Source organism: Primulina eburnea, chromosome 8 (genome assembly GCF_022965805.1).
Source record: "Primulina eburnea isolate SZY01 chromosome 8, ASM2296580v1, whole genome shotgun sequence".
NCBI lineage: Eukaryota > Viridiplantae > Streptophyta > Magnoliopsida > Lamiales > Gesneriaceae > Primulina > Primulina eburnea.
Window position 1 is genome coordinate 42,982,838 of NC_133108.1, and position 24,799 is coordinate 43,007,636.

At 33.3% G+C, this 24,799-nt stretch overlaps 3 protein-coding genes across 3 annotated transcripts; 2 read left to right on the plus strand and 1 right to left on the minus strand.

Annotated features, from left to right (window-relative positions):
* The first annotated feature begins 3,730 nt into the window (after positions 1–3,730).
* Positions 3,731–6,317, plus strand: LOC140840007 (caffeic acid 3-O-methyltransferase 1-like). The gene is made up of 4 exons (XM_073207074.1): positions 3,731–4,215; positions 4,649–4,959; positions 5,243–5,307; positions 5,829–6,317. Exons 1-4 carry the CDS (start codon positions 3,803–3,805, stop codon positions 6,123–6,125), a joined length of 1,086 nt encoding a protein of 361 aa, XP_073063175.1. The 5' UTR covers positions 3,731–3,802; the 3' UTR covers positions 6,126–6,317.
* Positions 6,318–12,975: 6,658 nt separating this feature from the next.
* Positions 12,976–14,791, plus strand: LOC140838042 (beta-1,6-galactosyltransferase GALT29A-like). Its single transcript, XM_073204126.1, has one exon. The coding sequence runs from the start codon at positions 13,309–13,311 to the stop codon at positions 14,494–14,496; it is 1,188 nt and encodes a 395-aa protein (XP_073060227.1). The 5' UTR covers positions 12,976–13,308; the 3' UTR covers positions 14,497–14,791.
* Positions 14,792–22,045: 7,254 nt separating this feature from the next.
* LOC140838043 (CEN-like protein 2) lies at positions 22,046–23,566 on the minus strand. Its single transcript, XM_073204127.1, has 4 exons — positions 23,335–23,566; positions 23,177–23,238; positions 22,365–22,405; positions 22,046–22,266 (listed from the first exon to the last, which is right to left on the minus strand). Exons 1-4 carry the CDS (start codon positions 23,536–23,538, stop codon positions 22,046–22,048), a joined length of 528 nt encoding a protein of 175 aa, XP_073060228.1. The 5' UTR covers positions 23,539–23,566.
* Between the last annotated feature and the right edge of the window lie 1,233 nt (positions 23,567–24,799).

Sequence of the window (24,799 nt, forward strand, 5' to 3'; positions counted from 1 at the left end):
TCTAAAATGCCGTGTTGATATGTAATGACCCGAATCCTTGTTTTGAATGAAGTATTAATTAATGAGTTGTTAATTAAGTTTTAAGGAATTGATAAATCGAGATCAAGTTGTTGGTATCCACCGAATTTAAAAGAGGATAAACCGATCTACTTCAGATTACATTATCTCGAGAAATCCAACTAGACAAATGAGATTCTGACACGTGGCAGATAAGATTGGTTCGGATTTTCTGAAATAGTCCGGATGCACCCTATAAATGGAAGCCAATTCTTTTGTTTCCTTCACCGCATTCTTCAGAGAGAATTCTAGTTGTACCTTAGATTTTCTAGCCAGTTTCTAGGGCACTTTTGGTGTCGGGAAGTTTCGGAGCTAGTGTCGACTCGAGGAGGGTCGGTGAACTGAGGTCAAGACATCATCAGCGGGCTGACGACGGACGCAGGTATAATCCTAAATCCTTAGATAGTGATTTAAGGATCATTAGGGAGATCTTTGTAGTATGTTTGATCTGGTTTGTTAGTGATTTCATTATGTTGGTATTGTATAGGTTCAGAGCTTTCTGTCAGATTGTTTTAGTGAGGTACGTGATGTACTGACTGAGATATCCAAGCGTAGTATATACACTTATATGATGCATATTTATCTGTTGCATGATATATGTTTTACTGCTTTGGCATATTATACATGACATATCATGTTGAGCCTGATATCTTTTGAGATATACCTCGTTTTTTGGAGCCGCTCAGCCCTATTCTGTATTGTGGACGATTGGTCATCGAGAGCTACAGTGTCCGACGGGACCCGCGGGCTCTGATGACCTGGACATTGCAGGTCCACGTCTTGATGATGAGTGTGAGAGCCAAAACATGCCTAGAACAGATCAAAGACTACACACTCAGGCGCCTCTAGACTGAGCATGAGATTCTTGACTTGATCCTTGATGTCTGACACTACAACAAAAACGGCTTTCCGCAGCGCGCATATAGGCTTTCCGCAGCGCACATTGCAAGCTGCAAAGTTCCAAGCCGTTAAAAGTTCAGGATTATCCGCAGCGTGCACGTGCACGCTGTTTATACTATTATCAACAGCGTGCATGTGTACGCTGTTAATACAACTTTTCGCAGCGTGCAATGTACGCCGTTAATAGGCATAAAAAAATAAAATATTAGCGACGGTTTTCGATAAATTGTCGCTTATTGGCGACGAATAAAATCCACCAAACCGTCGCTAATTTAGCGACGGTCTTTAAATTTAGTGATCTTTAATAATTTCGCGACGGTTACTAAACCGTCGCTAAATTTTGCGTAAAAATAAAAAAAAATTTACTTTAATAATTTAATAATTTTTTATAAAATGTACCATACAACTATAATAATAATACTAATGATTATAATTAACAATGAAAAAATTAACAAAAAATTAAAACAAAAACATGTATCTAAATCGAAACTAAAATCGTATAAGTAGAGAAAATTTTAAGTGTTTGAAGTGGTGGGAGGAACGGATATAAATAGTGAATATGCGATTTTTTTAGCGACGGTTTTATAATAAAACGTCGCCGATGTATGTTTATTAGCGACGGTTACTGATAACTGTCGCCGATTTGGATCGGCGACGACTTTCTTTAAACCGTCGCTAAATTTGACGTCAAAATCGTCACTTTTTTTAATTAGCGACGGGTTTAGTTACAAACCGTCGCTAATTTAAAAAATTTGAACTCTTTTTCCACAGCGTGCTAATAATATGCATGCCGTGAATAATATTATTGACAGCGTGCGATTAATGTACGCCGTTAATGTCTTAACACGATTTTTTTTAAAAAATGATTTACTATCCGCAGCGTGCTTTCAATGCACGCCGTCGATAGTAATATCTGCAGCGTGCTTTAACGCACACCGTTAATAGTATCAAGTTAGTATCTGCAGCGTGCTTTGAATGCATGCCGTCCATAGTAATATCCGCAGCGTGCTTTGAATGAACGCTGCGGATAGTAATATCATCAGCGTTCTTTTAATACACGCCGTTAATAGTATGAAGTTAGTATCCACAGCGTGCTTTGAATGCACGCCGTCGATAGTAATATCTGCAGCGTGCTTTTAATGCACGCCGTTAATAGTATCAAGTGCAACACTATTAACAGCGCACATATGGGTGCACGCCGTGAAAAGTAGTATTCGCAGCGTGCTTTTAATGCACGCTGTTGATGACGTGCTGCGGAAAATCATTTTTCTTGTAGTGTGAGCATATTGCATTTTGCATGCATCATATCAGTTTGTATACTCGTACATTCTCGTATTGGGCGATTGTCGCTCACGTCCTTATTTTCATCTTGGGCACCCCATTGCACGGGGCATGTCTTAGGTTGGACGGTTCGGACGACCAGGGCTGTGGCTAAGGTAGTTACGTTGGGTTTTCGGTGGTGATCCAGTGGAGGTTTTCTGTGGTTTATCGTTATCTCATTCAGAATTATGTTTTCGTTATGGTTGTATTAATGTTTAAGACTGTCGTTATTGTTTTGTTTTCGTTTGGGTTGTAAGATGATTAAGTATTTGGTTTCCGCTGTTTAATTGTTGTTATTAAGTTTAATATTGTATGTTTATTAGTCTGTTTAGTAGTGGCTCGGGTAAATGCGCTATATGATATGTACACATAATGACGACTTGTTGTGCAAAAATATCAGCTAGAGATTAAACTTCAACTTGAGTTTTTTTGTTTAGTTTGGTTGCAGTCTTGGAAGCAGTTTGATCTAGTAGTATAAATGCAGCCAAGTCCAGCAAAAATCTTGAATATAAGGTTGTCTGGCTTGACTGATAGCATACAACTAGAAACATGTAAATACGAAAATATCATCTAGTAATGATTATATATCCAATAAATTTATTTTTTTTCTTGTATAAATCCTAACCTCTCCTATTAAATTATTGCCGAACCAAATTCTTACATTGCGATTGTGGGAGAGAATAATTGATCAAATAAACAGTATCGAAAGGTCTGGCTGCTAAAATGGGTTTGCGGATAAGATAAATCTTCTTTTGAATTTTCAGCCAAATTACAATTAAAGGGTAAAATCTAATTTAAGCGTGTTTATCGTAAATAGGATAGAAATTGCTTTTTCCCCTCCAATTATTACAAGATATATTTTGTAGCTGCAGTTAATATATTTTATCTGTTACAAAATATATGTGAAAACAGAAAGGTACACGGAAAAAACAGCGAGCTAGTATTGTGAACAAAATAGTAGCACAATGTTTAAAATAAAGCAAATCGAGGCTTGTATTAAATACAATATCCTTAAAACAGATTTGTCCCCTCCAGTATGTGTTCCGAGGATGAACTCGGATGTCTTGTTTTTCAGGATACAACGGAACAACCAAGCAAAGCAAAGCTTCGAAAATATCAAAATGAATGCAGGAGAGTGTGTGTGTTTTTTTTAAGGACGAGCCCATGAATTGCACCCCTGCACCGGTGTGCGCGAGAGAGAGCCTCTTGACCAATATTCATTGTTACACCTCCATAAAGTACAACTCAATATAAGCTCACCAATGCCTTGTTTTTTTTTCTGTGTGGGACATTTTCTACTTACCAACTATTAAGCATTGCTTGTTCAATTTCTCGTTCAAAAGATACAAGCACAATAGATCTCTAAGTCCAACATTATCAACTTATATTATATATATATTCCAAGCATTTTAATTTTACCGCATCATCATAGCCTATAAATATATGCCCCATCCATGAGGATTCTTACACTAAGCATAAACAAACCACAGAAGACATCAGAAAATAATCAAAAAAATAAAATAAAATGGGTTCCACTTCCACCCCAGTTTCTAATAATCTAGCGGAGGATTACGACTTCTTCTTCGCGATGCAACTGGTGACTGCGTCGGTGCTCCCCGCTGTACTCAAGGCCGCCATTGAGCTGGACCTACTCGAACTCATCAAGAAACAAGGGCCCGACGCCTTCGTTTCTGCGGCTGAACTTGCCACCAAGATTCCGGCTACCAACCCGGACGCGAGCAGCATGCTGGACAGAATTCTCAGCCTGCTGGCAAGCCATTCCGTGCTGAATTCCAGACAGAAAACACGGCCTGATGGCGGGGTGGAGCGGCTTTACTCTTTGGGCCCGGTGTGCAGATTCTTAACTAAGAATGAGGATGGAGTTTCTATGGCTCCTACGTTGCTCATGATTCAGGACAAGGTTCTCATGAATATCTGGCAAGTGTTAATATTTGAACAGTAAATTTTTTTCTTAAAAAAAAATTTACAAGTCCAGTTAATAACTTTGTTCCGAACATTAGTTCCCTTAATCTAAATTAAACCCATAAGATTTCAAATTTTATATGTGAATTCGACTGGTTATTAGAAGAAGTAAATAAATGATTAAATTCTCAAATTATAAAAAAATTTAGGCGGAAAGTTCATACATGAGATGGGGATCGTACAAGCAAACAACGAGCTAGAGTTTCTTCGTATAATTATAAAATTTCTTAATTCAAATAGTCATATAAATTAGTCCATTTTATTCTATTCATATTAATCTGTCGTTTAGCTGATTCAAGTTGGGATTGATACATATTGATCAATTCATAAAATCTTATTTGTTTATTTGCATGGTTAATTAATTATTATGTATTTAATCTCATGATAGGTACCATCTAAAAGACTCAGTTCTGGATGGAGAAAACACGTTTGATAAAGCTCATAAAAAAAGTTTTTTCGAGCATAATGCGGTAGATCCTAGATTTAGAATGATTTTTCACGAGGCCATGTCCAATGATACGACGATTTTCGTGAAGAAATTTGTTGAGACGTACGATGGATTCGAGGGTTTGGAGTCTCTTGTTGATGTGGGAGGTGGAATCGGTGTTACGCTCAATGCAATTATTTCCAAGCATCCAAAAATTAAGGGAATAAACTTCGACTTACCCCATACCATCCAACATGCTCCATCTTATCCTGGTACATATATGTTATTGCAAAATTATGTCTTGGTATAACAACTTGACTTCTTTTGCACTTTTAAGTATTCTTTGTCGGAATATTGATATGACTCGAATATTGCAGACATGTCTGATGCAACACTAGCATTCTGACAGGAAAAAACTAAAAGTATAAAAAGGAAAAAATCCAAGTTATTTCAAGAAACAAAACCAATTTAGGCAACTCAAAAGACTGAGATTTGTCATTTTCCTTTTAATATATGAGATAGTGAGCACTAATTCAATTGACCATACGCATGCAGGTGTGGAGCAGGTCGGTGGAGACATGCTAGTTAGCGTGCCAAAAGGGGACGCCATTTTGTTGAAGGTGACATTATTAATCAAACAAAACTTCAGTTTTCTTAAGAAGATTTATCTTTTCCCCTACCTTGCATAAGAAATATGTCCCTTATACTCATTCAATAGGTTTCTTAAGAATTTTGATTTTAGTACGATAACTTTGAATTTTTTTGATTTTCAGTCCTATTTCACGGAAATACGGAAAAGTATTAATATGATACTGAAAATTGTTGATTCATGCAATGTCATATCAACAACTTTCAAATCAACAATTGAACAAAAATAACGTAAAACTAAAAGTTAAAGTAACAAATCAAAATTTGAAATTTTAGTAGATTCAAACCCAAAATTGAACAAGTTAGTTGATTAAAAAAATCATTTTGCTCATTTTTTGTTTAGGTTTTTTTTATTGAAAAAGAAAATTAGTATTTGGGACTAAAAGTATTTGGAATAGAAGTCTCACATTTAATGATATAGTATGTACATATATATAGTCGACAAACAAAATATAGAAGTACATGATAATAATTTTCAAATTTTCATTTGCAGTATATTCTCCATAACTGGAACGACTCCAGCTGCTTAAAAATCTTGACAAACTGCCGTCAAGTACTGCCGGAGAACGGGAAAATAATCGTCTTGGATCATATTCTTCCAGAGACTCCCGACGAAGATATAGATTCAAAGATTGCATTCATTCTTGATTTGATGATGTTAGCCTACTTTCCAAATGCAAGGGAAAGGACAGAAAATGAATTTCAAGCTCTGGCAAAACAGGCGGGCTTTAAGGAATCTCGTAAAGTTTGTTCTGTTCTTAATTTGGGGATCATGGAGTTTTGGAAATGAAGAAACTAGAAAAGGATATATGAAATTCACTTGATGATTTTACTCTATAAATATAGGAATAAAGGAGTTTTTTTTTTTTTTTTTGGATTTTGGAAATGTAAGGAATAAGAATCACCTCCAAGTGCTAAGAGGGTCTAGATTTGTTACCTTGTGGTGCATTAATAATGATTAAATAAAACTCATTTTCCTTTATTGGCAGATCTTATGATATTTGTCCATCACTGTTTAATTTTTTTATGAGATCAATCAAATATCCCACGTGTTTGGACTAGTAATGATCATTTGATATATTCCTAGACTAATTAATTTCCCTACTATAGGATTTCTTGAATCCATCAGTGATAAGTTTTTCGTCTTTAAAAATGGGGAGTAATTTTAGTAGTGGTAGGATCATACATGGTTTTAGAATTGAGAGTTCTTGAAAACTTAAATCGAATCATACAGACACGATTTCGATTACAGTTTGAACCAACTTGAACTGAAGTTTATTTATTTTTAAGAGAAATTCAAGATAAGAAAGCATCCCAATTGCATACAGTCTAATTTTGCAGATGATTACAATTTTTTTTTTAAAAAAAAACAATCAATAGCTATGTTTCAAATTATGTCTATAAAATGAGTGATCCTGATGATGCTCGAGTAATACTTGTACTTTGTCAGTATTGCAAAAAATGTGTTGAACTATTCAAAATGGGCCTGCAGATAAGAGACATCTTCTTTTTCTCCATTTGCGTTTTTAGTCCAAGACAACTTTAAACTTTTATTTTCAATTTGACTATCACGATCGATATTTGGAAGAAAAAAATACCATTTTGAAAAAGAGAGAATTCCTCCTTAGCTCTTACTATTTATTAAGAATCTTCATAATAATAGAGTTAAAATAGTGTCAATGGTATTTTATTTTGTCTTCTTCTTCTGTCTGTTTGTTTTTTTCTTCCAAATATCAGTTTAGACATTTTGTCATTTTCATTTCTTTATTTAAGTAAAGACACGTACATGTCCCAATTGCATTTGAAATTGATTACATATTTTTGTTTATAATAACCAATGGCTATGGTTCATATGACAACTACAAATTATCAACTTTTTAATTATATACATCGTTTAATTTTCCTATCCATCACTAAAAAACACAATAAAAAGATAAACAAACCTTATAAATAAAAAATAGTGTTATAAAAAGATATTCCATTCAATGTTCTCCAAACCGGACCGGACCGGTTCAACCACGAACCGACCTCCAGACCGGTCCGGAGATAAGTAAAAACCCGGAAAACAAGTTTAACCGGAAAAAATCGGTTAAACCGGAAAAACCGGTTGAACCATTTTGAACCGGTTGAACCGGTTATTTGGATATTTGTGTAATTTTCATCTTAAAAATTAAGTAAAAACTATAAAAACATAAATAATCAATATTTTACTATTTTATTTATTATATAAAATAAATAAAATATTAATTTTATTGATCCGGTTCGACCGTTCGGTTGAACCGATTGAACCGGTTGAACCATTTTTTAAGGCTTGACCGGTTCGATTAACGGTCCGGTTATAAAAACACTGATTCCATTACCTAACTATGTTAAACTCAAAAGAGAAGATGTCGGACTTGACCGGTTCGATTAACGGTTCGGTTATAAAAACACTGATTCCATTACCTAGCTATGTTAAACTCAAAAGAGAAGATGTCGCACTACCCCATTTGTCCTATTTTTGAGTGAGCTACCCTCTTCTTCCTTTTACTTTTTGTGTCCAAGACTTTTTCTGAGCATAATGAAATATGTTGGTATTTAATACGACGATCCTAAGCAGTTGGAGATGTCAAATGCGCTGCCCAGTCTCATCTCGAAGACTTTTTCTGAGCAGAATGAATTATGTTGGTATTTAATACGACGACCTTAAGCAGTTGGAGACGCAAATGCGCCTGCCCAGTCTCATCTCGAAGATAGAGACATGTTTTGGAAAGGAAGCCCTACACGCTCCAGTCCCTCATCCCATCTCCGAAAAAAGGGCCAATACCTGCAACAACTGGTCTGCCTAACTGATAAGTTAGCTCCCTCCATCATGTATCGGATATACCTCTCAGCTACAAGAAATTGCATTGATGAGGAGAGGTTTGATATTTATTTCGCTTTTTGAGCATTTACCGTTTACCATGTGTGTGTTTTTTTTTAAAATATATAATTATTAGAGCTGTCAAAATAGTTTAAATTCTTCAGATCAGTCTGTCACATCACATAAAATAAGTGGGTTGGATTGACAATATCCCAACTTTCCAAAATGATGGACGGCTTGCCCGCAGGGCCGTGCTTATTAGGAGGCAAATGAGTCCAATGACTCAGGCCCATATCTTTTTTGGGGCCCAAATTTTTGTTTAAAAAAATTTATCATATATAATACTAGTTATTAGATAGCCAAAAACCAAGTATTTATTAAATGGAACTTCCTTAGCATGTTATCGATTTATTCCTCAATCTTTCCCAATATTCATCTGCAGACAAGCCTTAATCGACTACAGTCGTTGCGTCGTCTCTAGGTTTGATTGAAAGACCCATGAGGAGCTGTAAGTCTATTTTTTTGTATTTGCTTTGTTCGGGCTTCTAATTTTTTATTGTAGTTTTTTTACTTTCTTCGGGGTTTTATGTGTATCTATAATCTATGCTTTTTAACTGAAACTTTGGTGGATGTAATGCTTATCCGATTTTCAAATGCTCATATTGCTTATAAAATCTTGTTGACTGTCCTGGTCACAGTAGCAAGTGCAGAGTGAAGTTTCTCAAAGATAAAGCTCATCAAAACTTTTCTCCGATCAACAATGTCACGAGAAAGATTGAATGGATTGATTATGTTATCGATTGAAAAAGAAATTACTGAACAACTTGATTATACAGACTTGATTAGTATTTAGCTCTAAAACTGTTAGGCGGGTTGTTTTTAGTGATCATTTTGGACATGTTTGGTATATTTATTCCTTTAGTTTTTTATATTATCTTTGACATATTGATTTAAATTGAAAAATTGCTATGGAACTAAAAAAAAAATATGAACACACATTATGATTCGGACGCCTCTTTTTAAAAGTTAGACTCAGGCCCAAATATTGTTAGGATCGGCCCTGCTTGCCCGCTCTGCCAAATGATGTGTTGCGGCCCGCGCAACCCACCAAATTCAATAAAAATTTGGCTTGGACGTCCAGACCAACGCGTTGTCATATAAAATAAACTGGTTGGATTGGTAATTTTGTGGGAGAGTTACGAGCCATTTTGGCCCGTTCGCTCGTTTTGGTAGTGTTATTGATAATCAAATAATCATATCTCAAATTATAACAAAAACATATAGGAAAATACACAGTTTACAAAGGAAATGCGCTAGTTTTCAGATCTCAAAATTTATAAATTTGATGTATAATTTTTTAAAACATATTTTTGTATCCAAAATATATCAAAATCATGTTTCTTCCTTATAATAAAAGAGAAATTAGGGGAAACAGGACTACTCGTATCTTGTATGAGTTCTCGAATTTAATTATCATCGTAGATTTAGTTACCAAGCTAATATGATGAAACGACTGTCCATGGTTAGATATTTGGGTTGGATTCATATCTCGGGCGTACTGAATTCGGGAGTTTCACTTTCTTTTAAAAAAAAATCGAGCTCATATTTAATTTTTATACACACCTTGTGTATAAAAAAGTGTTTTTTTGGTAAATTTATTCGGAATCTCACTGCACATCTGATATTGCTAAGAGGATACCTAATATTTTTTTATATGACGCCAAACTTTACTGTCAAGTTTGGCTCAAACTGAGAACTCCCAGAAAAAAAAAAATTATTATATTAAGACCAAATATTGAGATCGAATGTGCATGGACTTTGAAAAAGATAGTTTCTGTGGGGCAATGAAAGGCCGGTGTTTGAATACCCCATCGGACTTTCAAATATGCACCAACCTAGAAAGTTGTCCTATTTTAATTAATTTAGTTTTTAAAATCTTTAGAAAGTTGTCCTATTTTAATTAATTTAGTTTTTAAAATCTTCCGAATTCCTACCTTAAAAGAAGGAATCTTCTTAAAAGCCAACACTTTTACATTTGATAAAACTCAAACTGAGGTGGAAATATTCGGTGAAGGCTTTGGAACAACTTGCTATTCGTATGGATTAGTCATTAGATCTGAAATCATAAATTAATATTAAATTTTAATTGGCAGCCGCCACCACTTTTCACCACCAAGCGTGATCACCCTCCCACCATTTTACTTCAAAACATCACAATCTTTAGTATTTGCGTCAATTAAATGTAAAACATGCACAATGAATCTTATCAAATATCAATATATTATGTTTTCATAAGATGTCTGAGTTGGTAGAATAGATAATATTTGACCAAAATATCAAGAGTTCTATTCGTTTAACAAATATTTTCTTGACTTATTTAATATAATTTATCTGATTAACGTGATTTACAAATTAGTTACAAAATATTGTGTTAGTTTGCAGGTTTACCTATTATACAACAAAAAAAAAACGAGTTCAATTCTCACATCGTAAAAAAAATATTTCAATTCATTATACACATTAGGATACAATTAAGAATAGGTCTCTTGTGAGACGGTCTCACGAATCTTTATCTGTGAGATGGGTCAACCCTACGATATTCACAATAAAATGTATCTAATACTCTTAGCATGAAAAATAATAATCTTAGCATGGATAACCTAAATAAGAGATCCATCTCACAGATTACGACTCGTGAGACTGTCTCACACAAGTTTTTGTCTACAATTAATGGTGCTGCACACATTAATTAATACACAAGGCACGGCACTTAAGACTTTGCCAGCAGCCCTATGAGACTATAACTACTTAATTATCTATCCGATTTTTGATTTCTTTAGACATAAATTAAATTACTTGATTTATATAAATTATATTTAAACCCCCTTCTATATTCTCCTTTCAATTAAGGAAAAATTACATTTCGTAATTCCAAGTTTAAAGTAGATAAACTGATATTTTGGGGCCATAAATTTTAAATTGTTTAAATTTCAGTTAAATCTGAACCAAATTATTATAAATCAGAATCAGAATCAGAACCAGAACCATTAAAAATCGAATCCAAGACCATGTGGACAAGAAAAGAAAAAAAATAAATTACCCTAAATATATGAGGTGCAAATGAGTCAATTAATATGAACATTAGGGAGGCGTTAATAACAAAGGTTGCTACCCTATATGCAGCTCATTCCAATATTCACCTGCTTAGTTGTGAACTCAATAATTAATTTCGGCACAATCTATGAAAGCTTTTTTTGATTATAATTATCAGTGTAACAATTTAAAATATTGTCACAATTAATACTCGTATTCAACAAATTAAGCTTGTCCCAATCCATAAATACCTTTCAACATGGCATCAAAGGTGATCAGAGATGCTTTTTAAATGAGGACGCTGGAAAGCAATAATTTCTTCGGCTAGAAATACAATCAAAATATGATATTTGAACTATTTTATGGCTTAAAAAGATTATAATTATATTGTTATACATATTATAACTTTTGGTAAAATTACAAATACTTGATCGTCCGACACATGTTATGAGAGTCAAAGTGAATTATTCGATTCTCATCAATTACAAAAGAGGTACAATTACTGCAATGAAGCCCTTTTGGGAATCAATAATTTCTCATAAAACGAGAGCAATCGAAAAAAATTATTTGGGTTTTTTATTTTGTTTAAATTATTAGAGTTGTATTGTTATTATCATTAAGTATATTTTTTGGTAAAACAAAAAACACTTGATCTAAAGAGGGATTTGCATTTAATTATATTGAAAAATTCTATAATTATGTTTAACATTTGATAATTTTAAAAAAATAAATTTTATAACTATAGTAGTATATAATAATTTTGTGATAGATCTGGTTAATTAAGATATATATGTTTGTGTAAGTTGTAAATTATTTAAAGATATGTTATTACTCATAAAATTACTATAAATATAATTGACTTTTAGGAAAAATGAAAAGAATAAAGGTAGGTTGGTGAGAAAGATGGATAGCAATTAGCAAGTTAAATTATCCTTTTCATTTAGTAATTTAAGTTTATCATTATTATTTATTTTATATTTCGGTACTTTAAAAGTAGTTTTTAAATATAATTTAATTTAATAAGTGGAGATGGACATACTTGAAATATAATGAAAAATGTCGTTACTATATTGTTTGCATTTTATTTTCCTAAGTAAGTTTATTGTATGAAACAATCAAACATATACGTATTATTTAGTAAATTTTGGAAACAAATTCTATTATTATATTATATAAGGATTCAAGTCATTAGTTTTTCAAGCCTAAATCCATTTTTACTACAAAAGTATTAAATAATACAATATAACTAAATCCTTTTTTTTAAAAAAAAATATAATATTTTTTAGATCAAATTCTAGAAATGTATCGATAAAAAAGTTGAAAAATAGTTCTTTGAAATATTGTAGATACCAAGTCTTTAAATTTTTTAACTAATTTATTGAAATATTGTAGATTCTATAAAATTTTTAAGGTGGTAAAAAATTGTAACTCAAATTCTAAATAAAAATAATAATAATAACAATAACTTATTGAAAATTTAATTTAGTGCAACCCCACATGACAAATAGAGACAGGCAGAACCATACGAATCAAAATCTAAATATTGTCGATTCCAAATATATTCCACCAGATACAAGCTGTCCTAAACACACCTATAAATTACAATTATTAAATATTTAAAAATTCAAATTTCCTCGAATTCTTCTGCATTTAAACCAAAAGATATCAGTTGGAAACTCCAAATCACACGCCAAAACACGGTAATTAATCTCTAAAAACATTAATTAGTCGCGTAATATCAAATTAGTTTCTAATCTTTCCATGTTCGTTGTAGTTTCTAAATGCTCTTTTTGACCTGGGATCCCACTCCACCAATATACATTTGCACCAGATCCCTCCATTATTTCACTTTCAATATTAATCCCACATTTACAGATCGTATCCAAATCCAATGCACACTTGTTTCTATCCTTCTTTAAATCCTTGTTTCAACATGAATCAGAACAAAACCCTTCTTATTTCCTCCAAATTCTTGCACATAATCTGTAAAGAGATTTGAGATCAATTGATTTCCCCGAAGTTTTTCAACAACCCATTAATGTACAGCTCAGTTAAGACCGTAATGCGGTCTCAGTACATCACTTTTTTGCTGATAGCGGTGGCCGCCACTCTCACTGTCCGGGCCGTGCTCCACTTTAATGGCGTAGCCTTTCATCTGAAATATGAAATCCCACCTGCTAGAAGTAGAACCCCTAGTGAAAAACCAGTCTTTAACGAAACCCTTTTGAAATATGCGGCGATTGAAATAGCGGAGGATCGTGTAAAGCGAGAAGTCGAGGATTTGTTGGATGGGAATTTCGGAAACCGTGGCCAAAAGAGGTCTTTTCTGTCTTTTGGAAGGTACCATATTGATTTGAGGCTTAAGTCGTCGAGAGGGACTCCATTGAACCTCCAGTCTCCGGAGTTCAATCGTCTGTGGTTGACACTTAAGAAGTATTTGAGTGATTGGTGGAGGAATAGAAGGCTTCATTTGGATACAAAGTTGGATTTTGCTAATGATGCTAAGGTTGCTATCGAGGAGTATAGTGGAATTAAGGGTTCAAGAAAGAAATATAAGAGTTGTGCTGTGGTGGGAAATAGTGGGATCTTGTTGAGGAGTGATCATGGTAAGCTGATCGATAGTCACGAGATTGTCATTCGGCTAAACAACGCGAGAACCGTGGGTTATGAGCGTAACGTTGGGGCGAAAACTAGTGTATCTTTCATCAATAGTAACATATTACATTCATGTGCTCGCAGGGTAGATTGTTTTTGCCATCCTTACGGCGAGAAAGTGCCTATAGTTGTGTATATATGTCAACCGGTTCACTTTTTCGATTTCTTGGTGTGCAATTCTTCGCATAAGGCGCCTTTGGTGGTTACTGATCCAAGATTTGATATGCTGTGTGCTAGGATTGTGAAGTATTATTCTTTGAAACGGTTCGTGGAGACAAACAAGAAGGATTGTGGCCAATGGAGCTCTGCTCGCGACGGACTCGAATTCCACTACTCTTCGGGTATGCAAGCGATCATGCTTGCTGTGGGGACTTGTGAGAAGGTTAGTGTTTTCGGGTTCGGAAAATCTGATTCTGCTAGGCATCATTACCATACGAACCAGAAGGCCGAGCTTTCGCTGCACGATTACGAGGCAGAGTATGATTTGTACGAGGATTTAATGAAAAGACCAGAAGCTATTCCCTTCATATCAGATGAATTCAAGTTTCCTTCTTTTCAAATTTATCTCTAATTTTGTAGGATCCAATCGCGTAATTAACGACACGGGGAAAGAACTAAAGTTGTCACAAGAAAATTTCATCAGCTGTGGTAATCCTATCCATGATATATATATATATATATATATATATATATATATATATATATATATATGTATGTATATATATATATATGTATGTATATATATATATATATATGTATATGTATGTATATATATATATATATGTATATGTATGTATGTAACTTAATTTTGACTAGAAATTGAATATGACAGGAATATATTTTACGAGCCCTTTTAGCTGGTTTAATTTGATGTTCTTGAATTGTTAATACAAGTATATTTTAAGGATTGATTTTTATTACTGGAAATGATACACGTGAATCATGTTTTTGACGTTCAAATGTCATAACCTCGTACTAAAAAACTTTTATGGGGAAATTATATTTTTGCATGTAACTTGCACAACTTATATTTATCATGATACCAGTTAATTCACGATTTATTCCACAAATTTATATTTTTTCTTGCCGACTGAATTGCCAAGCGTCAGCAACGTTTGGAGCGACATCGATAATTTTCAGCTCAAACTAGTATTTCGGTGAAAAAAACCGAATAAATTATAAAAAAATTACAAATTAGTTGACTAAACTCATAAATTATCCGATAAAAAGTGTGCAAGTTACATGACAGAAAAATGTTCCCAACTTAAATAATAAGAATTTTGCATTAGATTTAAATATATAATTTTAATAATTTGTGGGATTTTCTGACTTTCTTAATTAGGTTTATCTTTCCTAATGAATTAGAATAATTATTGAAGTAGGATGATTTATTTTAGTTAGGTATAGAAATTTATCTGATTTTAAAGTACAATATTTCACAACTTTGTCGTGAAATACAGGTGAAATGGTAATTTGGTTGTTGTTATACTGTGTGTGTGTGTCTATATATATATATATATATATATATATATATATATATATATATATATATATATATATATATATATATATATATAATTTTCTGCTATATTTAGTAAAATCTTGCCAAAAATAATTTTCTAAAAATGAAATTATTATATAATGTAAGTATCTATGTAATATTAAATGTTTTTACAGAGTTTGTACATTTTATTTATTTTTAGTTGTATGATTTATAATCAATTTAGTTTAGTTTATTTTAATTAATTATTCAAATGCTCATACTTATTAATTTTAATCATTAATTATATAAAATAATTGTTCATTAATCGCACGAATGATATACGAGTTCTTTATTAACTCAAAAGCTTGAAACAATAATATTAGATTATTGGCACTGAATAAACATTATACGACGAAGTCAAACAATAAAATGATTGCTTAAAAAAGAAGTTAAAAAATTCTACATCAAATTATAAATTATTGGGTTAGATTCAATATTTTGCAGAAAAAATGATTTAACATAAATATGAGGCGATTGAGCAATCCAAAGCAAGGGGCGGGTGGCAGGCCTCCATTCCTCTGTTTGTGCCTTTGTTGGTATGTATTTGTATTAAGTTTAAATATATTAAACATAAATATATAACAATAATCTATTCTTTATAGAATTTAAATATCTAAATATAATAAACATAAATCTATAACAATACTCGATTTTTTTAATATAATTTAATCATATGTCTAAACTTTAATAAATAATAATTTGCAGAATTTTTGTGTTTAAATATTAATGAATTATTACTAGTATATTTTATTTTTACTAACTATATTCATATTTATGGGATATGAAATCAATTCTTATTTAAAGAAATAATGTTCTAAAGCTAATATTTTATTTATATTTAATTTTTAAAGATTAATTATTTGAACAAATCGCCCCCCTCGAAAAAATGTCTAGCTTAGTCCTTGATCCAAACAAGATATTTGAGTTTCTATGCTCGTTAAAGTCTTATAGCTTTATTGTTATCACTTATACTTGATGCAACTGGAAATAAGGTTCTCCAAAAAAAAAAAAACCGGCAAAATTAATAAGGGAATATAATTGTTCTGGCCAGTAAGTTTTTTAATTTTGATTTTAGTGTACTAACTTTATTTTTTTCTCTTTCAGTCCTAATTTGTTGGAATGTCGATGTGATGCCAAAAAATGATGACACTACATCAAAACATACTGACATGCCATCGAATATTGTTGAGTCATCCGATGTCACGTCAGCAATTGGGCGGAAATAAAAAATTAGTATTGAAACCAAACTTTTGGGAAAAAATATTTTCCCAACGAATTGTAGACAAGATGCGGGCTTAAATATAAATGAAAGGCTAGACTAAACTTACTCAAGAAAGGCTAAATTAAATACTTAAATATTTCCTTAAGAATATATAGGCATTTATAGATGAAAGGGAATTCATAATTTTAGCTCAAAACTTGTGATATTAATCATGAAACCTAGATTCTTCCTGTATTTTGTAGAGTAGTTATCAACTCCTTGCATGGATTCACGGGTATGTTTTCTCTTTGGGTGGCCGTCTTGTTGAGAAGATTAGTTGTGTAGCCAGGAGTCGAGTTCATGAGCTGCTTGACAGTTTGGGTATTTTCATGAGAGTTCAGTTTCTTCCTTGATGTCTCGTCGTCTCGTCTCCATGGATCACGGAGAATGGATATTGTTAATTATCTCACATCGGTTGGATAAATAACCTTGGAGTTGTATATATGGACTTCGACAATCCTCCCCACTGAGCTAGCTTTTGGGGTTGAGTTAGGTCCAAGTTCCAATCTTAACATATATTTACACTTGTCTCTTTAGTGTCATAATGTAAGTTTGGAAATGTCACGTCTCGAGCCCGGGCCCGCGCCTGCGTGACTGCACAATGGGCTCCTATAACAACTACTTCGTATCCGTCCTCACTTTACGAAAATGATGATTAACCCAAGTTGCTATAGAAGTCCATTGTAGCCCTTTATAAACTCATTTTAAATCTTTTTTTTTATGATGTGGGACAAGGGTATCACAATCACCCCTCCTTCAGAACGCGACGTCCCTGTCGCGGCCTGACCACTCGATCCACCAACACCGAGAATTTAGAGGTGGCTTCTACAGGTTCAAGAGGTGGCTGCCGTCATGTAGCACTTTGCCCCGAAGGTTCAAGAGGTAGCTCCCATGCACGTAACACTTTGTCCCGCATAACACTTATTTCTCGGTGTTCCGTGCCGGTACCGGCTCTGATACCATTCTGTCACGCTCCGAGCCCGGGCCCGCGCCTGCGTGACTGCACAATGGGCTCTTATAGCAACTACTTCATATCCGTCCTCGCTTTATGAAAATGATTAACTCAACTTGCTATAGAAGCCCATTGTAGCCCTTTATGATATGGGACAAGTGTTTATCCATTGGCAAATTAATCATGACGCCTAATATAATAAGGAGCTCGGCTATATCCTAACGGCGTACTCTATTCCGCCTACAGACAAGGCCGCCTGCTTATTCCACTAAGATAGATGAAATATATATATATATATATATATATATATATATATATATATATATATATATAGAGATTGGCCAATTATTCTAAGACATCGTTGCACCAAGTGATGAGACGAATGTCATCGTATATATCTTTTTTAGTTTTATTACAACTGAAAATTCTCGGCCTTAAAATCTCAGCCCTGCTTTCACAATTGCTCCGCCAATTAAAAGCTTAAAGATCTAAAAACTGAAATGTGAAAGAGAAGAAAAGGAAAATTAATTACTCTGTCTCCTCCTCTTGGCTTAATGATTCTATACATGTTAGCCACATTCACTTGTAAAAAAGGAGACGTACAATTAGTTTAGGCTAGCTATATATCTGCTTCATCCCACTTTCAGTCTTTCATGGATAAAGCATGCATGCAAAAGTTAAATGTCACTGTTCAATAAAGATTCACACCAATACATAGTCCATAGATAAACGTGCAAGTGTGTGTGAGTATGTTTGTAGATATTGAAGCTATACATTTAGGTTTTGGTATTGAATCCTGTCGATCCAAGAAAAGACAGATCAATATATAAAATTCTTGTTCGATTCCTAAAATACTTGTCGAGAAATGGAGGAGGGTGTCTTGTACTTGGTTGCTTCTCTGTTAAACACGACAGCTACGGTTGAAACTGTTGTGATTCTATCTTCTTAAGTGTTAGGTGTGTACGTATATATACAAATGACATGCACTGTGCATGCATGTTTTTGTTTTGTACCTACGTAGTTTAAGTCATTTTATATATGTTCGTTTTGAAGAAGGTTGGATAAGATTCCAATCATTGAATGTAGCAGAACTAGCTACTGTGAATACTTGAGAAAAATCATTAGTGAACAGCAGCCACTCGAGAAAAAACTATGGTCAACTAGTTCTTTTTTTTTTTGGAAAAAATTTGATTGCAATATAAAAGTAATTAGATTATCTCAGTTACAAGTCCGAATTCTTCTATTGAGATCATGAGTTGGTTATTGGTGGAAAGTTGTGTCGTTCAATATTCAACAAAATTCAAACTGTTTTTATTGATTTCGGCCTCCGAAATGTCAACTCTCAACCCCCCAAAAGGCTTCGAAATTCAAAATAGCTGTTCGGAACTTCATTCTATGCAACTGCTGGATTTTAACGTCTATAAAATTTGATTTTTTTTACTAGCTAGACATCCAGGACTCCTAATTTTGAATGTAATTGGGATGGTCAGCCAGGCCGCAAGCACTTTGAAAAACCTTGAACAACTTGGATGTAATTCGTAAGCTATGCATTGAATAATCCATCAACATCTTGGTTGGAATCAATCTGTTCATTGAATTTCTTGTTCATCAGAAGCAGTGGCTTGTCTGTTGTGCTTGGTCCTTGGACGCTTGGATTCGACACTCGACGATGCACTAGAATTTGAAACCCATGCGTATTTTCTTTTAAAAATTATAAAATTTCTTTCAAATTAGTTTCACCATCTCTTTATCCTACATTCATGTACAAAACATTAGAATCTAGTTTGAAAAAAATAACAAAAAGACTAGTCTCTGTCTACGGAAGAGTCTCAAAAAGTAGGGCGGCCTCAATAATACGGCTTTTATAAATAGTTAACCATTTCTTTAAACATAATAATGATAATTACAAAATTGCTGCAAGCTAAATACATCATGTTCAATCCCTTTGGTAATCTCATGATCGGCCAAGAGATGGATACAAAATGCTAACAACTTACCGTCAACGAGGATGAAGAGTTATGTGTTATAGTCGTCACCTCTTGAACTCGTACAAGTTGGCTCTAGAATCCCAATTGGTGTTCAGATGCGAGCATTATATGACTACAATAACATCTTATTAATTGTATCGATGAAAGAAATGTTGAAACATGACATTTAAGTTAGTATATAGTTTAAAGATTTGAGTTGCGATGATTTTACAAAACAACATATCTTTCAAGAAAAAATGAATACATAAGTCTTATTCAAATCCTTTAGATAAACAACCACACTTGGCGAATCAAATATTGTCTCCTCACAGCAAATTTAACGCTAAAAAGCCTTCGAATCCGCTGCCATGATTGAAAATGAATGCAATTTAAGAAGAAACCTTAGGCTAACAGGAACATTTTCTTTGTACTTTTATCCTTTGGTTTTACAAGTGATCTTTCAGACAAGTACAAAATCAGACAGTTAAAATTACCCAAAATACTCTATGCATCTGCTGTCACATTCAACGACACTGTAAGAAAAGTTGACAATAAAGGATGAATATATGTATCACTGGGATTGTGTACGTATAATATTCGATAAAAAGGCAGGCATGGCTTAAAGTAGTTAAAGATGTCATACTATACATAGAATTTAGCATAGATATATATGTGTGTACTTGATTGCTTACATTTTTCTTAAAAAAATAGTGATTTCAAAGTAGTTAGCTGCCTTATACCATTCGTAGATAAATCTTAGTTGACCACCATTTTTTAACCTAAAAAAAGAGCCTCTTGCTGTATGAAATATATGTATATATATATATATATATATATTTATGAAATATATATATATATATATATATGTACGATTAAACGTTTGTCATTTTACTAAAAGTCATAACTAATAGTAATCATTCAAATCAAATATTTTAAACTGAACAACATTTAAACGCAGATTTCAATCACTTTCCTAATAGAAACAATTATTACATTCCCAACGATCTCGCAATAATTGTATTCGTTGCAATCCATGATAATTGAAATATGACATTGACTCTGATATCAATTGTAAGATCGAGTACGTATAATATTCGATAAAAAGGCAGGCATGGCTTAAAGTAGTTAAAGATGTCATACTATACATAGAATTTAGCATAGATATATATGTGTGTACTTGATTGCTTACATTTTTCTTAAAAAAATAGTGATTTCAAAGTAGTTAGCTGCCTTATACCATTCGTAGATAAATCTTAGTTGACCACCATTTTTTAACCTAAAAAAAGAGCCTCTTGCTGTATGAAATATATGTGTATATATATATATATATATATTTATTCGTTGCAATCCATGATAATTGAAATATGACATTGACTCTGATATCAATTGTAAGATCGAGTACTTGTCATTTTACTAAAAACAATAATTAATGGTGATGTTGCAACTCCAACATAATAAACCGTATAACAATCCAAGTTTTATGTTTCGATCGCAAAGACAATTATGTATTGAACCCCAACAACACATAGACACAATTTTATGTTTCGATCTCTTAATACACACTCACACACAAAAAAAAAAATTCATCCTTTCAGTAAAATTTTCATTAAAAAATTACTTTTATGTTATTTGATATATATGTGTGTGTTTGAGTAACAGCGTTTTACCAAAAATTATAACTAATGATAACAGTACATGCACAACTCGAGTCTTTTAAACTGAACAAGAGCTTAAGTGTCACATTTCGATCGCCCTCTTAACACCTCAAACGTCACATTTCGATCGCCCTCTTAACATCATATCCTTCCGGTAATTTTTCAATAAAAAAATTACTTTTATGTTATTTAACAAATAATTTATCCATATATGTGTCGGTGTGTATGCTAAATAGCTAAATTTTTTTAGAGTATTCACTGAGTAATTGTATTTTCATCTTTATCTCGTGAGATCAAAATATTAGACCAATATTTATTGAATTTTTCGAACTCGCGCGTTTTAGCATAACATGATGTTCAAAAGTCGGAAAACTGAACCATTATTGTTGGAAACGAAGTTAAAATTTAATAATATTCATTGTACCGATTAAGCTAGTGCTATTTTCCAAAGGCTTATCTGCCATTGTGCCAATTAATTCCACGTCAACTTTATTCTACGAAATATATATGTACCATGTATAGTTTGAAATGTTAGATTTTCTACCGAACACGAACTCTCGCTTAATATTTAAATGAAAATTATACATATGATGAGGATCGCTTAATATTTACCCAATTATATATTATAAAACTCTCGAAACATATATCACCAAAATATTAATTATCGATTATCAATTCATGAAGATTTTTATTTGATATTTGGAACCCATGTTGCAATATTTGTAACATTCCTAGGAAGCCGCTAACGCTTTCTTGCAGCAGTTTCCCGCTGGCAGTTGAAGAAAACAGCGGCAACAGGAAGGCCCAACTCATTCTCCTCTGCAAACTTCCTCGAATTGAATCCGTCCCGACAGATGGGCTGTTTCATCACGGATTGTCTCTTCTTTTGCTTGAACAACAGGAATATGAACCTGTGGATTCCTATGTTCGGCCTCGGCATTTCGTAGCTTACTGCTTCTTTCCCTGTTTTGTGTTTTTTTCCCATTATTACATATTTTCTTGATTATTCATGATTTCATATAACCAACTGATATTTAAAATTAAAATAGGTTTCCGCATACCAAACGAGGCATCCGTGGTTCCTGGGATGTCTGTAACAATCCTGTGAATTTGTCAAATCAAGTTTTATCTGTCAGTTAATAAAATCTGGTATATATATGATAACTTAAATTAGTAAAATAGTATAAGAAATAACCAATATTATAACATTATATATTCTGTTCATCTCATTTGGCTCGAGAAAATTAGTGTTGTTAAAATAGTGATTACCATTGTTAACCCTTTGACCATTGTAATTTTAAGATTTAGAGTTGCATATTAATACCTTTCATATCATTTTTTTGGTTCGACGAGATTAATAAATAATAATCACGTGAAGAAAAAGGATTAGTCAACCTTGGTTTGGATAAATAGGCTTGTTTCGAATGGAACAATTACTATTAATCATAGCATTCACTTGGGTTGGATTTGAATAGAAAGATTTGAGTGGATTCTCAGTTTCATTACATCCATTTGATCCAAAATTATAAGATTTCGGAAAAGCTAGAGAAATTAAATTATCTGATGTTACATATATTTTTGCAGACTGGTAACCCTAAAAAGCATATTATGCTCATTGATAACCCAAATAAAAATAGATTATTAGATCTACTATATCAGCTGGGATGAACCATAGTTAACTTCATGTCCGGAGAATGATCATTTCATTTTTTTGACGGATCGACAACGAACAATTACTGATTTTATTTTTTTTACGTGCATCCCAAACCTAACTATTTTTTTTTTTTAAAAAAGTCGTGGAATATTATTTTTACAAACATATCCATTAATTATTCTTCTAAAAACGTTTATATATATTATTTGCTAAGCATACCAGTGTAAATGTTCTCTGAGATATGGATCACTTGGTCCTGGAACATCAGGATCTGTCATGATCTGAGAAATAAACCGACAAGAATTTAACAACAAGTACTTGAGAAGATTCACAGAAACCATAAATACCAAAAAAAAAAAAAAACACGCGAGATTTACCAGGGTGAAGAATGATCTCATATCGCCTCCATGAACTTGTACCCTAGGTTTGGAACTAACCGTGGAAGGGAAGTGCTCATACCCATTGTACACATGCTTGTTTGAGTTGAACGTCACCGACATCTTCACACTGGGGAAGAAATCGTCGACAACATCTCCGATCACTCTGCCGATCACCAGAGGATCTGATGACATTTTTTCCATACAATATGTATTTCAAGAGAAATAAATATCTTATGCTTGTGACGATTTTTGCTTAGCTGAGAGTGGAATAGCATGCCCCAGTGTATTTATAGTGGCAACAAGAAAGAACCATACTGATTGAGCAACTTTTACATCATTTCAAAGCCAGTGGAACGCGTTAAAATATACTAGTTTCGATGTATATATACTATGGGCTTAGTGATTATCTGGCATGTAACCAGAGAACAAGGGTTTTGTTCTTTGAGATAGTAAATTCTTGAAAGTAAAAGTGAAAATTTATATGTAAATGAAATATGATTTGACATTGGAGGCGCTAGCTTAGATTCTTACTTTATCTACTTTTTAAAAAAAAAAATTGAAAGGGAAATTAAAGACAAATAGAATTTGCAGGAAAAGTTTTCTGATCTTTAGTAGTAAAAAAATGGAGAACTCCCCAATTATGGTTCTGAACTTCTCAACTAAGTAAAAATAGTTTCAATGACTACATATGCGTTGCTACATATGGAGAGACAAAAAATAAAATAAAGTAGCACATAATATATTTATTGTAACATATAATGGTGGGAGGTGATCATTTAAAGAACTAAGTGGAGTAAATCTTACGAGCTTTAATTTTAAATCGCAAAATCTTGTGTTTTTTCAGTTGCCTAGGCACTGGGACCTTTCTTTTCCCTGGGTCTGCTCCAAGTTTGATCAAGGTTCCTTTAAGACCTTTTGGTGCAAGTTGAACTCATAATTTATTGGATCCTCGTTTGCTTTTATTGTCGATATTTGGTAGCAAGGATACGAAGATAAGATCTTTCATTTCAACTCAAAAATTTCTATGGACTCTAATGATGCTCGGGTAGATTGGGTGAGTTTAAGTGGGAAATCTACCGAGCAGAGAAGAATACTTTCCATGTAAAGAATTTGACATGATGAGATGAGTATGACCTGGCCTGATGGGATGATCTCGGGTGGTCTGGTCTGGTCTCCCAAGTGGTCTGGCTTGGTCTGCCTGGATGATCTGGCTTGGTCCGTCCCGGTGCTTTGTCCTGGTCTATCCAGGTGATCTGTCCTGGTCTGTCCGGGTGCTCTGGCCTGATCTTCCCGCCTTGGTGGGATGACCCTGTGTCAGACAATCTGCACACACTTAACAAGATAATTTCGGTGGAGTGCCGGAAGGGTTTCCGGCGTAGCCACTCCGACGCTCAAGTCAGTACAAGTTTCACCAAATAGAGAGAGAATTTATTGAATGCATTATATTGGTTATTTATAAGGG